This window comes from Urocampus carinirostris, chromosome 13, assembly GCF_059441175.1.
Source record: "Urocampus carinirostris isolate Australia breed hairy pipefish chromosome 13, RoL_Ucar_1.0, whole genome shotgun sequence".
Taxonomy (NCBI): Eukaryota; Metazoa; Chordata; class Actinopteri; order Syngnathiformes; family Syngnathidae; genus Urocampus; species Urocampus carinirostris.
In genome coordinates, this window is record NC_142361.1 from 25,726,176 (window position 1) to 25,743,306 (window position 17,131).

A 17,131-nucleotide genomic window follows, 5' to 3' on the forward strand; every position below is an offset into this window, starting at 1 on the left:
TTCTGTGAGAAAGGTGTGTCATTTTCATTTTTTGCATACTTTTACAAAAAAAAAAAAAAAAAACGTGTAAAGCAAGTGGATCGTGCCCTTCTCGGCACTATCTTGGAGAAACAGAGCGCTAGTAATGTTGGTTATAATTTACGCCGTGCTTCTTTTGGGTAATGGCTTTCACACAGACGGGGAATGGAGTCAGCAGCATTAGGAATTTTGAGTGATGTGAATTATTCAGGACATGATTAATGAAATGAAAGATCCGTATAATCAGCTTCAAGCCGTCCTGAATGAGAATGCGACCTTGCGGCGCTAGCTCCTCGTTCGGCCCAAATCGCACTCCAATTCGTAGATGCGTTAAAGTCTCATTTATTAAACTTAACAATACAAACATATTAAAGAAAATGAATAATGATGAGATCATATTTAGATGTGGTAAAGACTCTACTGTTCAATAGTCTGAACTGGCTTCTGGCCCATATTGTACTTCCGCATGGTGAGACTGATCAATGGTAGCAATGGAGCGTGATTTCAAAACACTCACAGTGTGAGAACGATCATGTCCGAAGCACTGGACGATAGATAGATAGATAGATAGATAGATAGATAGATAGATAGATAGATAGATAGATAGATAGATAGATAGATAGATAGATAGATAGATAGATAGATAGATAGATAGATAGATAGATAGATAGATAGATAGATAGATAGATAGATAGATAGATAGATAGATAGATAGATAGATAGATAGATAGATAGATAGATAGATAGATAGATAGATAGATAGATAGATAGATAGATAGATAGATAATACATCCCCTTAGGAAAATTCACATTTCCAGCGGTGTCCTTTGTTGTTTATTAACAGGATGGCCTCGGGGTGCTGTGTTGTAGTTTAGCAGCAGCGGAGTGGATGACACACGCTAGTCCAAAAGTTCGAGGTCCCTGCATCAGATGGAAATCTTTGTGCCCAGGGTTACACCACCTCGTGTTCACGTAGATAGCGAGTCCACCTCCTTTCAGCTTCCCGCTGGCTTTTGTGTCACTGTCTAACAGCGCTGAAGGCGGGTAGCTATGGGTAGCTCCACATTAGCGTCCGGGATGCTAGACGAGAGCCATGTTTCCGTAAAACACAGCAAATTGCTCTACCTGTACGCTTTGATGTTTTTCACCAGCACAGCCCGTTCGTCGGTCTTATTTGGTAGAGAGTTCACATTTACCATGATTACGGACGATACCGAAGACTTATAACGGCGCTAGCCGCTTAGCTAGTTCCGGGGTCCCCTCACCACGCTGGCACGAGAATTCTTCAGGGCAAGGAGTTCATTCCTCGAATAAACGCATTTGTGTGCGTTAAAACCCATGTCCATAGGATAGAAAGTAATCCACAGTGTAGTTGTCAAACGGGACAACAAACTCCGAAGATAGGAGCAGACACTTAAAACAAAACAATAAATCACAAAAAGTGCGAATAACACGGAGCTGCTGGAAAGGCTGACGCTCACGCCGGCGCCGCTTTGATGTACAATCAGAATTGGGGGACACGACATCACTAACCTCCATTTTGCTGATGACATTGCCGAATCGGCAGGAGACAATCAAGAACTCAGAGATCTGGTCAATCGCCTGGACAAATCATCCAGTCAGAATGGGATGGAAATCAGCACAGAAAAAAACAAAAGTGATGACAAACATCACCATCAGCCAAGGCGAGCTGTCACGAACCAGAAACAGTGACAGGACATAGTAGCCTTCGTTTACTCAGTTTTATTTATAAAGAGGGAGAGTAGGGCTGGCTTCCACGATCCGATGGTTGAAGGACAAGGGTAGCAGGTGCCTGGAAACGCGGAAGTGGTACCTCCGTGTCGAGCGAGGATAATTGTAGACTTGCCGGAGTACTGGTCGTTTAGCCGGGACGGGAGAGCAAGGGCGGTATTGAGTTCGGAAACGAGGTCGGCAACAGGTGTCGGGCAGGAAGCGGGGCAAAACAGGTCGGATGTCGGGATGGCAGAACAGGGCAGAATCAAGTCCAGAAACAGGTCGGCAACAGGTATCAAGCAGAGGAAAACAGGGCAGGAAAAATGTCTGAAAGTAGGAGCTCGCCTAGCTGGGAGCATCAGTTCGCAACGGTCTGACGGCTTCCTCTTTAAAGCCGGATGTTTAAAAGGAGTCTCTTAGCCAATCAGCTCTCAGGACTGTTGGCGCCAATTGGGCAGTCAGAGGTGCCTTGAATCGGCAATCATGACACGAGCTAGAACATGTCACCAAATTTAAGTAACGGGGAGTTGTCATATCAGAACAGGACTCAGTACCAGACATTCTGGCCAGGATAGCATCAAACCACAGCCGCACTTGCTAAACTTAAACACATCTGGAGGGACACAGCAGGGATCCGTGAACCATTAAGTACTCTGTTACCCTGGTTAGCATTAGTATCTTGTTAGTATAGTATCTTAGTATCGCCCCGGCTACTCCACACGTTTTTCCCACCGACCACGCTCCGATCCCTTGAGCTCCCTGCTCTTTCTGCCCAGCAATCGTCGATTTGCTGGTGTTTGCTTTCCCATACCTGACTTCAAAGTTTTTGCAATAAAGTTTGTTGTGAAACGTCACGCGTTTAGGTCCACCATCTGTTCTGGTTCTGTCAAATACTAATATATTAAGCTAACCCATACCCTTACAAAATCTGTTTTGGTTCTCCATTAGGTTTTTCTATATTTAGGAGTGTCTTTGTCCATCTTACTAAAATCTTTCAAAAGTCAGAACTTTTCCTGGTTCATAAATCGTTACCAACCCAGAAATCCAGTTCCTGCTTACCACGCAAGTCTCCCATTTTCCGACCATCGCCGGGCCTTCAGATTAGTTCCTGCTGACTTAGTAAGAATTATTCCTTTCTGGAACGCTCTCTCTGGGGTGCAGAGTGCAATCTCGTAACTAGAAGAAGTCCGTGGGCTGTTTACGTGCTGACGAGGGTTTTGCCGGCTGCCGACCTTGTCCCAACCTTGTCCCGAAGACGAAGAAACAAAGTCACGCTCGCTCTTTGCTGTTTATCCGGACGTCAACTTGGCACGGAGCTGACGACATTGACGAAACGCTGACTTGCATCCTGTAACCTTCTCCTGCTTATGTAAAGCGTACGTATGAAAAGGCTGCATCGATAATTTCTCCATGCTACAGCTCCCGCCTCCGAATTTATCCGTTTTAACATGCTGCTAAAAAGCCTGAAAGCAGTGTGTGGGATGCGATTCTGGACACAAATTTGCATTTTTTTTTGAATATTTATGCGTGTTACGCAGTGTTACCGGAAGACCTTTTACATGTTCCGAATACTGTGACCGCAACATAATGCCTACGCTCTATTTCTTGGGAATCTGATTTCTTTTTTTCAATAAACAAAAACAAGGAAACAAATGCTGAATTTAGAAGGGCGCAAATCAAAAAACTTTACAGACAAATTTTACAGTAAACCCTTATGATATGACGTTAATTCATTCAGATACGGGGGGTCCAGCTCATCTCAAGAGAGTGGGATGACGCCTTATACCGAAAAACAACAGCGACCAGATGATGAAGGTGCTGTATCTGAGTCAGATTAGGAGGCATCTCCTGCTGCTGTTAACCATTGAAACCTGTACCGTTTTATCTGTGGGAGCAAACCCCTACCTAAACACTGGCCTGCAGAGAAATGGGAGCCGGCAGGCTGTACTGTCAGAACCAGAACAGGAGGAGGACCCCGACGCGTAACGTTTTCTCACAAGTTTATTGAGATATAGAGGAAAACAAACGCCAGCGATCCGATGCTCACTGGACGAGGGAAGCAAGCCGCTTACGGGATCTGAGCGTGATCAGAATGTGGAAGTTGACAATACCTATCTGCCTACCTACGTAACAGAAATACCTACCTATCTACCGGAAATAGATCGCTACCTACCTATCGTAAAAATATATCGGTACCTACATAGCTATCTGCTGGAAATACCTACCTATCTACCGGGAATAGAATAGTACCTACCTACCTTTTTAGCTACCTACCGGAAATGGACCAGTACCTACCTACCTACCAGAAATAGATAGGTACCTACCTACCTACTTACCCACCTACCAACCACCCTACCTACCAACTACCGGAAATATCTACCTACTGTATCTCTCGGTAATAGATACCCACCCAATTACCTTTCTGCCTACTGAAAATAGATTGGTACGTTTGTACCTACCAAAACTAGATAGGTACCTACTCACATACCTACTTACTTACCCACCTACCTACATACAGTACCTGTCCACCAGAAATACCTAACTATCTACGGGGAATATATATAGGTAGCTTCTTACCGGAAATAGATAGGTACCTACCTACTTACTCACGCATTTATCCTACAATACCTATTTACCCACCACCATAAATAGATCTGTACCTACCTACTTACCTACCAGAAATAGATAGGTACCTACCTACCTACCTACTAACATACTTACTTAGCTACAGTACATACCGACCTATCTACCGGAAATACCTCCTTATCTATCGGAAATAGACTGGTACCTATCTGACTACCTACTGGAAATAAATTAATACCTACCTACCTAACATAAATAGATAGGCACCTACCTACTTACCCACCTAGATACCTACCTACCTACCTACCTATCTACCTATTTACCAGAAATGCCTACCTTTCTAAAGGAAATCGATTGGTACCTACATACCTACCTACCTACCTACCTGAAATAGAGCGATACTTACCTACCAGGAATAGATACCTACTTACCAACTACTTACATAGCTACCTGCTTACCCAACTACATACCTACCTACAGTACCTATCTGCCTACCTACTTAACGGAAATAAATACCTATCTTCCGTAAATAGATCGATATCTACCTACCTTTCTACCTACCTATCAGAAATAGATCGGTACCTACCTAGCTATCTACTGGAAATACAAATCTACTGGGAATAGATTAGTACCTAGGTTTTGAGTTGTTCCTTGCCCGCATGTTGGTTTAAGATCAGGTAATTGTGTCATTGTAATCCTGTGCAGTCTTTTGAGACATGTTTGTGATTGAGGGCTATTTAAATAAATGAGACTTGACTTGAATTTACTTTTTACTTACCTACCAGAAATGGATCAGTACCTACCTATCTACCCACCTGAAAAAGATAGGTACGTGCCTACATACTTACCCACCTACATACGTACCAACCACCCTACCTACCACCTACCGCAAAAACCTACCCACCTACCTACCTACCTTTCTACCTACCGAAAATCAGGGTTGGGTAGGGTTACTTTAACTGGATTATTTTCAATTACTTTTGTATTACTCCAATACCAATTATGCTAATAAAAGACAAAAGAAACTAAATATGAATAAAATGATGACTCACAACACGTGGTAAGCTTTCTCTCCTGGCTTTGATCTCTTTGATCTCCGGCAAAACTAACATAAAATGCGACAGAAACAAAATGAAAATAAATCCAAACAGCTTGCCGACATCATTTTTGCCGTTCCATGTGTTCCGTTACTCCCCAAGCCTGCACAAAATTTAGTCATTGTATTCATATTTAGTTTCTTTTGTCTTTTATTAGCATATTTGGTATTGGAGTAATCCAAAAGTAATTGAAAGTAATCTAGTTAAAGTAACCCTACCCAACCTTGCCGAAAATAGATGGGTACCTACGTATCTACCAAAGATAGATAAGTACATACCTATCAACTTATATACCTACCTATATAGCGGAAATTGATCGGTATTTACCTACCTACCTACACACCTACCTATCTACCAGGGTACAGATCAGTAATTACTTAGTAATTCTAATGAGGATTTTCTTTGTACTCAATATTGCCATCTCTGGCTTGAAGCTTAACTGCAGCTTCTGTATTGATATCTTTAAATATCCTCACAAATTTCTAACTATACTTAAATTGCCAAAAGATGAAAGGTCTTCCGACGTCCTACATATTTTGGAAATAGGTTACATTAATGCACGGCACAGACGGAGGTATCGCACTTTCCAAATAACCTCTTGATATATTACAACTTTTTTGAAAAGACATAAATGGGACAAAGCGGCAATGGCCGACATCCTCCATCAGACCTTCAGATATTCACGAAATAAGGACATAAGGTAATGAGCCGGAGAAGGAGGTCATAATCAATACGGACTGAATAATTTGCCGCCTCGGTGGCTTTGTCTTTTATGACTACATCTTTCGCTCAAAGCCATTCCGGCCCCGGCTAATCCGGCTATTGCGTCGCCTTCAATTGACTACTCGCTTTACTCACCGTCTTTGGCGAGATTCCGGACCGGCCGCATCGACTTTGAAGTAACAATTTATCAAATTCTGACTGACGTGACCATATTTTCACCTGCTTGAGATGTTCGGCGGTTATGAGGCGGAAAAATACGTGGTTCTCATGCTAACGTTAGCATGCCAGATATAAAAATATTTGCCGCCGTCCTGATTTTTGTGTTTTTGGGATATTTATCACTCACAAAGGCTTCAGATCCTCAAACCAATATTAATATCACACAGAGACAACACAAGGAAATGCAAAATGCAGTTTTGAAATGTTGATTTCATTTATTAATGTCATGAACCAGAACAGGATCAGGACCCAAACGTGTGACGTTTCTCACACAAGCCTTTTATTTTACGGGAAACGGGGAGTCATGCACGTTAGGCAGCAGTCTGGCATGAAATGATAGGAAGCCAGAGGCCGACGAGATCGATACCAATTGCCCGAGTAGATATCAGACAGGTGGGGTCGATACCGGACAGGGCGGGACAGACAGGATTGATAATGAAACAGGATATCAAAATAAAACAGGACAAACTAGACGGGAACGTAAACTGGAGAGAATGATAAACAGGACAAAATTAGACGGGAACAAAACTGGAAACTGATATTAAACAGGACAAAAATAACTGGGAACAATACCGGACAGGAAATGCTAACAGGAAACCGGACCGAGTCAGAACCCACGTCTTGCGGGGCAGAGATTTGTTGACGGACTAACCAAGAAAGAATGAGAGCATTGAGCTTAAATAGACGGAAAGCCAATCTATCAATGAGCCGCAGCTTGCGCCAATTGGGCGCCATGGCAACCGTGACAATTAAGGCACAAAAAAATAAAATCCTATGTGTAAAAGTAATTACCCCCTGAACCTAATAATGAATTGGGGAGCGATAACAGGAATCAAATGTTTATGATTATTGGTAAAAGGTCATTTACAACCCTGTGGAGAAATTTGGCCCACTCTTCTTTGCAAAATTGTTTCAAATCTTCCGTATTGGAGGGTTTTCTTGCATGAACTGCCCATAATCCGAAATCTATGGTATGTTTTGATGAAAAAATCCAAACTTATGTATTATTCCTTATGGGATACATTATTTTCCTTGGCAGGTAACGAGTTACTCATAAGTGGTGCCGTAGCGGATGCTAAGGCCAGCAAAGAAAAATCTTCCTGCCTTTGCTGTACTGACAGTTTGCCTATTAGCAGTCAGCAATGCTCGGTCAGGGCTACGCAGCGCTTGTTATTTCCCCGCGGATGACAAAAAGCTCGGCTTGAAGGGGAGATGAAGGAGTCGCCTACTCAGGTCATTCACTGCGCCAGACAACGGTGACATTTTACACCTGGCAGAGCGCTACAAAGCTCGCCGCTCGGCAACAGATTGAAAAAAAACAGCAGAGTTGTAACCTCGCTGTCCGACAAAGTGAATGTTTTGGGGAAGTTTTTTTTAAAGGTGTCAGCGTATGGTATAAATCATGTGCTTTGGCATTTTTATGTTAAGAAAATAGGGCAAGGATAATGGCTAAGGCAAGGCTAAATCAATGCCACCGTTTACTACTGTGTTTTCAGGATATATTTAAAGATAATAGGAAAGTCATAGTGTTTTTATAACAATTATTTTAGTTATTATTGACAAAGTATTGCAATACCCTTGTTTATCGCGGTTAGGCAATAGTTGACCAGAGATAAGGGATTGCGGCTGCAACCGTGTATTTCCTTGTTGCCGGGCCTGAACTGCCTGCCTCTAGACAAAGTAATTGCTGCTTGTCCCAGGTTGCAGCTAAAGTAGACTGGGGATACCAGATCACTGCCACACAACTGTTGTTAGTTTTCTGTAGAAAGAACAGAAAAAAAGCCGCCATGCATTCCATATATTATCCGCATTGAACCCTGCTCTCATTAAGAGTCGACTAGGGATAACGGATTGCGGCAAAACAGTACAGTTCATTCTTGGCAAGCCACAAAGGCACGCTGAGGCAGGCCTGGATAAGTGAAAAATAAAACATCGCTCTGCCAGCCCTAGCTCTCAGCAATAGTGGACTAAGGACAATGGATCGCGGCCACAACCATGAATTCCATTTTTGTAGGCCTGAATGGCATGTATCCTGACAGAAGTGCCTCTATCCACCTCCCGCTCGCAGCAATGGTTGACCGGGGATAATAGATCGTATCCGCACGCCTGCTGTTAATTTTAGCTGTAAAGAATGGAGAAAAAGAGCCACCAAAGTGACATAAATTTGCTCTCTTCGAATCTGATCTCAGCAACTGTAAACTAGGATTATGACATCATGGCCGAAACAGTGCAGTTTATTTTAGGCAGTCCGAAATGACACGCTTCATCGTGCTGAACCGAAAAAAAAAATATGCACTTTGCCAGCCCCTTCTCTCAGCAACAGTCAATCGATTGGATCGCAGCCAAAACAGTGCAGTTCATTTTAGGCAGGCCACAAAGGCAAGCTTAAGTGGGCCCCGGATGAAAAAATGAAATAAGATATGGTCTGCCATCAATTCAGCAATAATTCACCAGGGATAATGGATTGCGGCTACGGCCATAAATTCTGTTTTTGTTGAGCCTGAACGGCACACTTCAGACAAAACTGCCTTTAACCCGTCCCAACTCGCAGCAACAGTCAATTGGGGACAATGGATCACTGCTGCATGGCTGTAGTTCATTCTAAGCTAAAAGAATGGAAAAATAGAGCCGCCAGACAAGGAATCAAATTAACTCTTTTTGACCCCACTTTCAGCAACAGTCGACTGGGGATAACTGTGCAGTTTATTTTAGACGGGCCAAAACGGTACGCTTCAGTGTCCCTAACCAAAATAAATGTTCCTCCTGGTCTCAACTACAGCCGATGGGGGTTGATGGATCACAGCCAAAAAAGTGCAGTTCATTTTAGGAAGCCACATAGACACACTTCAGCAGCCCGGAACCGAAAACAACAAAACAAGTCTTCTGCTGGTCCTCCATTGCAGCAATATAATGATATGATATAAAAATGGATCGTGAGTGCAGTGCGAGTATACGAGTGCAGTTCGTTTTGAATGGAAATAACCACAAAAAAAGCCACTATTAATTATAATCAAAAACATTTTCGAAATAGGATGAATGCCTCTCCTTGATTCCTGCAAACACATATTTTGTCACGGACCAGAAACAGACACAGGACCCATTAGCGCTCGTGTCGTGCGAGGATGGTCGAAGAATGACGGGAAATACAAGTCGTTAGTCGGGATAGCAAGGGCTGTGTCAAGTTCGAAACAAGGTCCGCAACAGGAGTCAGGCAGGTAGCGGGGCGAAACAGGTCGAATATCGGGAAGGCAGAACGGGGCAGAGTCAGGTCCGGAAACAGGTTGGCAACGGGGATCAAGCAGAGAAAAACAGGGCAGGAACAGAGTATGAACGTGAGAGCTTGCCGAGCTGGGAGCAACGGTTCGCATAACGATCTGACAGGGATCTCCTGAAAGCCGGGGGTTTGAAAGGAGTTGTCCAGCCAATCAGCTCTCAAGGCTGTTGGCGCCAATAGAGCAGTCACAGGTGCTCTGAATCGGCAATCATGACATATTTGTGTGTTTTTTCTTTCCCAGAATCCAAAGTCTACATCCCATCTTTTGATGGTACGTCCTATTTGGAGCTGCCATCCCTCGCTTCCATACTCCAGTCCTCAGACAGTGCCGAGGACTCTGCTGTCCTCCTCAATTTGACTGCAAAAACTTCTTCCACGCAGGGCAGCATCCTCTACAGTGAGTACAGTCTCATCTTGAAGTTCGAAAGTACTCGAAAAATCCGTGTTTCTGTACCATACGATCACGATGATTGCATTTAATGTCCTCGCGAGTGCAAATCACTTTATTATAATTGCGATAACGATGTAGGCGCTGCTTTCATCTGGATTCAAAGGAGCCCACGGATTATACAAAATATAAACTATTTGAATTCTACGGTTATTGCTTTATATATTTAGTAAAAGTTAAGATGGTGTGTGGCAAGTAAACGAGCATTGAGGTGAATGCTGATGAGATTCTGAAATAATAAATTTGCTCAAATCCAGTTCTTACTTGTCTTAACAGCAAAACATATTTATTATTGCAGGATTTAGTATTGGGACAAGTACGTATAACGATACCAGGCCATATTTAAGGTCATCTATGATTTTTTTTTTTTTTTTTTTTTTTAATATTTATTAGCATTTATTTATATTTTGTTTATTTTATTTGTATGCTGTATTGTAATATGTTTATATCATTTATATATTTTTCTTATTTTCATATTCTATTTTTCTTTTTTTATTCTTGCTTTTTATTTTGTGTATTTATTTTATTTTTGTTTATTGTATTTTTTCTATTATGATAATAATAATAATAATAATTTCCTTGTATTGTCATTCTGTGTAACAATGTACACAGAACGAAATGTCGATTGCATCTGACCCGATGCAGCCGCAGCCAAGAGAGGGCGCCGCCGACCACTTTTTAAGTCTTAGGAATGACTCGGCCGGGGCGCGAACCCGAACCTCCCAGTCTCAAAGCGGGCGCCTTACCATCTAGGCTACTGAGCTGGTAATGTGATATTATATATTTATTAATCACCTTTTTAAATATTTTATCATTTATTTTGTTTCCTATTATCTAAATGATATTTTGTTTTCATTTAAATACACAATTTATTTTCATTTGCTTTTGTAAATTATTTATATCATTTTACTATGATACAAACATACTACCACGTAAATATTACAAAACTACTAAATTAATGCTGGAAAAATACTATGATAAAAATACTAAAAAATGAATACGATACAAATACTACTAAAATACCAGATGATCAACAAAAATACTGCTGCGGAAATATTACAAAATACTACGAAAATAAAACTACAGTAATACGACAAAAACAAAACTGCAGTAATACTACAAAAATACTACATACATACGACAAAATTTAACCATCAATCATAATATTTCTTACACCAAAAAAAGGGAAAAAATACGATAGAAATAGTACAAAAAAAGTACAGTAATACTATAATACAAACATACTACTACAGAAATGTTGTAACATTACTAAATTAGTACTACAAAAATACTACGATGAAAATACTACAAAAAATATTACAGAAATACTACAAAAATACTAGTACAGTAATACTATAATACAAACAAACTACTAGAGAAATATTACAAAACTACTGATTTAATACTGAAAAAATACTATGATGAAAATACTAAAAAATAAATACTACAGAAATACACAATAATACCACCGCAGCACTACTATAATACAAAAATACTACTACAGAAATATGACAGAATACTACAAACTAGGACAGCAATACTACGGATAATCTACAAAAATACTGCTGCAGAAATATTACAAAATATTACTAAAATAAAACTACAGTAATACTACAAAAACAAAACTACAATAATACTAAAAAAATACAACAAAATATAACCATCAATAATAATATTAATTACACCAAAAGAAGAAAGAAATACTGTACAAATATTACAAAAATTCTAGTACAGTAATACAAGAATACAAACATACTACTACAGTAATGTTAGAACATTACTAAATTAATACTGAAAAAATACTCAGAGAAAAATACTAAACAAATAAATACAACAGAAATACTACAAAAATACCACTTCAGCACTACTATAAGACAAAAATGCTACTACAGAAATATGACAGAATATTACAAAATAGGACAACATTAACACTAAGAAAATACTACAAATAATCTACAAAAATACTGCTGAAAATTTTTTACTAAATATTACTAAAATAAAACTTCAGTCATACTACAAAAACAAAACTACAACAATTTGACAAAAATACAACAGAAATAGTACAAAAATACTAGTACAGTAATACTAGAATACAAAATTATTACAAAACTAGTAAATTAATACGACAAAAAAATCTCTGATGAAAATCTTACAAAATAAATACTTTTGTATTCTTTTATTGATTTTTGAAAGCAGATTTGTTGAAAATGTGTCAACTCGTGTTGGCCGACAATAAATTGGTGACCCCGAGGTAATTGTGTCTTCTACTATTTTTTCTTACTCTGATGAGAAAAATGTTCCTTTATTCCCCTTAGAAAAATATTCTATCATGTACGACAAAAAAAAAGAAAAACAATGAGATAATTTCTGTACCGCAAAGTACTAAAGGATGCGTTGTCAAAGTTCTTGATTGTAGACCTTGTGATTGTGATTGTTGCAAGACCTTCCTTTTTCCTTTTTCTTTTTTCTTTTTCTTTTCTTCCATCAAGACCTTTTGTTCCGTGACCCTCGCGGACCGTTGATGAGTGTCACATTTTCTTCCGTCGGCCAGTCCGAACAAGCCGGTTCGCCTCATCTCCTTTTTCCGTTTTCGAGGAGTTCAAGGGGCACATCTGGGAACGCGTTCCCGCCGGTGCTGATTAAAGATGATGAGATGTGTCTTGTTGCTATGGTTGCCCTCGCGAGCGTCTCTTGGCTTTGCCGCCTCCAAACATTGGCCGTAAGGATGCCGGCCCGTGGCCAAAACCTGTTGCTAAGTGACATGTCGTTTGAAATGGCCGCCGTTTGGAGGTACACTGTGGATTGTAGTCATCTGCTTACAGTTACTGTCAATTTGTGACAACTTTTAGAGAAGTGTATGATATTCATGCAGGACAAAGTTTTATTCGAATAAGAATGAATTAATGGATGGATGGATGGATGGATGGATGGATGGATGGATGGATGGATGGATGGATGGATGGATGGATGGATGGATGGATGGATGGATGGATGAATAACTGTGTTACTAGCGAGCTGCATACGTCGCTGTTTAGCTCAGCTGCAAGCAAACTGGATGGATGGATGGATGGATAACTGTAACTAGCTAGCTGGATATGTCTTTGTTTAGCTCACCCTCAGGCAAAATGGATGGATTGCAAACTGGATGGATGGATGGATGGATGGATGGATGAAGAATGGATGGATGAATGGATGGATAGATTGATGGATTGATAACTGTGTAACTAGCGAGCTGGATATGTCGCTGTTTAGCTCAGCTGCCAGCAAAATGGATGGATTGCATACTGGATGGATGGATGGATGGATGGATGGATGGATAACTGTGTAACTAGCAAACTGGATATGTTGCTGTTTAGTTCACCAGCAATCAAAATGGATAAATTGCAAACATGTATGATGGCTAAATGGATAAATGTCTGGATAAATTGATGAATAGATGGCTAACCGGATAGTTAGCTATTTAGCTAGCTTCTTTGCAGAATGGATGGATTGCAAAAATGCTTGATGGATGAATGGATAATTTTATAGCTAAAAAGCTGGATACATAAATGTTTAGCTACCACGCCATCCAAATGGATGGATTGTAAACAAGATATACAAACGAATGGATGAATAAACATTTAGCTAGCTTGGATGGATAGAAAACTGGACAGATGGATGGATGGACGCACGGATGGACTGATTAATAGATGGATAACTGTGCCGCTAACACGCTGGATAGGATCAATGGATGGATGAATGTATAACTGTGTTGCTAACAAGCTAGATTGCAAGCTGATAAATGGATGGATTGCAAACCAGCTTGATTGATGGTAGCGGCTTAGCTAACCTACTAGCAAAATGGATGGATAGCAAACTGGAGGGATGGATCAATGGATGGATGGATGGACAGATGGCTAAATGGATAATTGTATAGCTAACAAGCTGGAGAGCGAGGTGCAAAATGGATGGATTGCAAACCAGATTAATCAATGGTAGCAATTTAGCTAGCCTGCTAGCAAAATAGATAGCGAACTGGTTGGAGGGATGGATGGATTGATAGACGGATAACTGTGTAGCTATCAAGCTGCATAGCGAGCTGCAAAATAGATGGATTGCAAACCAGCCTAATTGCTGGTAGCTTATATGCTAGCCATCTAGGAAAATGGATGGATACCAAAATGGATGAATGCTTGGATGCATGGATGGATGGAGTGATTGACATATAGACAGATGGTTAACTGTGTGGCTAGCAAACTGGAAAGGTAGCCGTTTAGTTTTCCTACTAGAAAAATTGCTGGATTCTAAACTGGGTGGATGGATGGATGATGAATAACAGCTAGCAAGCTTGAAAGTTAGCTGTTAAGCTAGCCTGGTAGCAAAAATGGATAGATTCCCAACCAGCTTCATGGATGAAGGATCGGTAGATGTATATGATACGATAGATAAATAACTGTGTAGCTAACAAGCTGAAAACAAGTCAAAAAGGCCATCTTTATTTTGTTCAATACACTTTATCCGTAAATATTAATAAATGCACTTGCAGTGAATTATTTGCTAAAACAATTGTCATTTTTACTAATGAAGCAACTTGTAATAAAATGTGTTGGTTTACAAATTAAAGTCGTAAAAAAAGTACGAAATTTAGTCAAATAATGAATTTTTTTTCAACTTTTTTGTTTACAACATTGTAAGCTTGGAGCTTACTACATTTCAAGTATTTTACAACCAAAAATGTGGAATTACAGAATGTCATATAGAGTACACCCCTGACATTTCTGCAGAGATTTCATCATAATGTTTAATAAAACACTGAAAAAACATTGCTTTGACACAATGAAAATCTTATATAGCAGGGTACTATTTCCCTATAAAAAAAACTCAAAATATTGCCATCGATAACTAAACCCATGGCAACAAAGGTGAGTACACCCCAAAGGCACTACACTCCTATATATCCAAACAAAGCACTGCTTGTCATTTTCCTGCCAAAACACCATGTGACTTGTTACTCTTACGAATCTTCAGGTTTGAATAGGGAGCACGTGCGTTCAATTTATTGTACACTTTCATACTGGTCACTGAAACTCCCAAGATGACACACCATGGCAAGGAACCTTCTGGCCTTTATAAAATAATTGTGGCACTACATAAGGCTAAAACATGAATGTTAACACACTGAAGTTGAGCTGCTTTCAGTGGGCCAAGATCTTTCATAGTTTCGAAAAATCAAATTGCACTCACAACGGGGCTTGCATTGAATGTCCAAAGAAGTGAGTGAATGTGTGCAGCGTCACTTCCAAATGCTACCTAAGAAATATAGGGGCAGGGGTGTGAAGAGGTGGAAGTCAGCGTCGGAGCGTACACTTTAGGAACTTTCACTTCAGGGTGTACTCGCTTTAGTTGCAAAGGGGTTTAGTATTTAGCGGCTATGTTTTGAGTTTTTTACCCTACAATAGTAGCTTTACACAGACTACCTTTCATTGTGTCAAAGCGATGTTTTCTTCAGTGTTGTTCTACCAGAGACTATAATGAAAACTCAGAAATATGAGCGATGCACTCAATTTAGTGACATACTGTACAAATAAATAAAATGAACGAGAATGATAAAAAAAAATGTCTGACGCTTTCGAAATAATGTATTCAGCATGAAAATTGGACTGATATCAACTCATGGAAATCTTAAAAATGAAACTGAAACCGACACTTTATCAAGGCTCAGTGGAAAAGGGAATATCCAGCCATCCATTATCTGCACGCTTATCTTCAGTAGGGTCGCGGGGGTGCTGGAGCCCATCCCAGCCATCCTTGGGCAGTGGGCAGGGGACACCCTGAACTGGTTGCCAGACAGTCGCAGGGCACACAGGGACAGACAATTCGGACCGGCCAATTAACCTGACATGCATGTTTTTGGAATGTGGGAAGAAACCCACGCAAGCACGGGGAGAACATGCAAACTCCACACAGGAGGTTCGATCTCATGACCTCAGAACTGCTCCGCACACGCCGTGCTGCCGCTGGAAAAGGGAATAATCAAAACTAAACGTGTCACGAAGCGGATCGGGACTGTCTTGAAACGGGTCGGGAAGCAGGAAGTTGGAACTCCTTTGCGTAGACGATCTGTCACTTTAATTGAGAAAGAAAAGTTGTCCAACACACAAACGGACCAAAAACAAAACAAAGCAGGCTCAAATGCAGGCAAAAATACAGACTAGGCATTTAACAGGGTTAAAAAGAACTTGCAGGAATCTCTCAGAATGTTACACCGGAGTGCAACAAAGTCCAACAAGCACAACAAGAATAAACAGGTGTCAAACAGGCATGAACAGGTTTTCAACAAGGGTAAACAACGATCTGGCAAAGGGCAGTTCCAAAAGGCGCGTTTAAGTGCCTATAGGAGTAATCAGGAAATGCAGGTCAGCCGGTGTCAAGGGGTGGGGCCAGCTGGGCGCCATGACAACCGTGCAGGACATGACAAAACGCAGCGGTCTACATCCGAAGGCAGTTCTATCTTTCTCGTGGAGTGAAAGAAATATGAATCGGGACGACCCTTAACACTCGCCCTGAGCAAAACATTGTCCTGTTTGCTCTTTTGTCCTCTGCATGTGCATAGACTACGTCTTTTGTAGCAGAGGGACGTTTTGACAGGTAGGCCAGGCGCTGCAGGAACAATAGGGCATTGTTTTGAGGGTCACCCATTTGCTGATCTCGTTTTTTTTTTCAGGATTGAGAAAGACACTTGAGCTGTTTTGAATGAGTGGGATTTTTTTAGTTGTTTTTTACTATACACCAGGTGTGTCGAACTCATTTTAACTTTGGGGCCACCCGATAGAACAAACATTCTCTCGGGAGCCAGAGTCTTAGGTTAGAGAGAAAGAAAGAAAGAGAAAGGGAGAAAGAGAGGGAGAGAAAAGTAGGGTGGGACAAAGAAAGAGAGAAAGGGAGAAAGAGAGAGAGAGAGAGAGAGAGAGAGAGAGAGAGAAGACAGGGAAAACAAAAGAGATAAAAAGAGAAAGAGTGAGAGAGGGGGACAGAAAGAAATCCAAAGAGGAATAG

The 17,131-nt window shown here is 40.7% G+C and overlaps 1 protein-coding gene across 1 annotated transcript in view; it reads left to right on the forward strand.

Moving 5' to 3' along the window:
* eys (EGF-like photoreceptor maintenance factor) overlaps positions 1-17,131 on the forward strand; it is a 342,903-nt gene that overhangs the window by 216,331 nt on the left and 109,441 nt on the right. Inside the window, exons 29-30 of the mRNA XM_088352009.1 lie at positions 1-13; positions 9,890-10,045. The exon at positions 1-13 is cut by the window's left edge and continues 97 nt beyond it. Coding sequence (XP_088208135.1) covers positions 1-13; positions 9,890-10,045 — 169 coding nt within the window. The remainder of the gene's footprint in view (positions 14-9,889; positions 10,046-17,131) is intronic.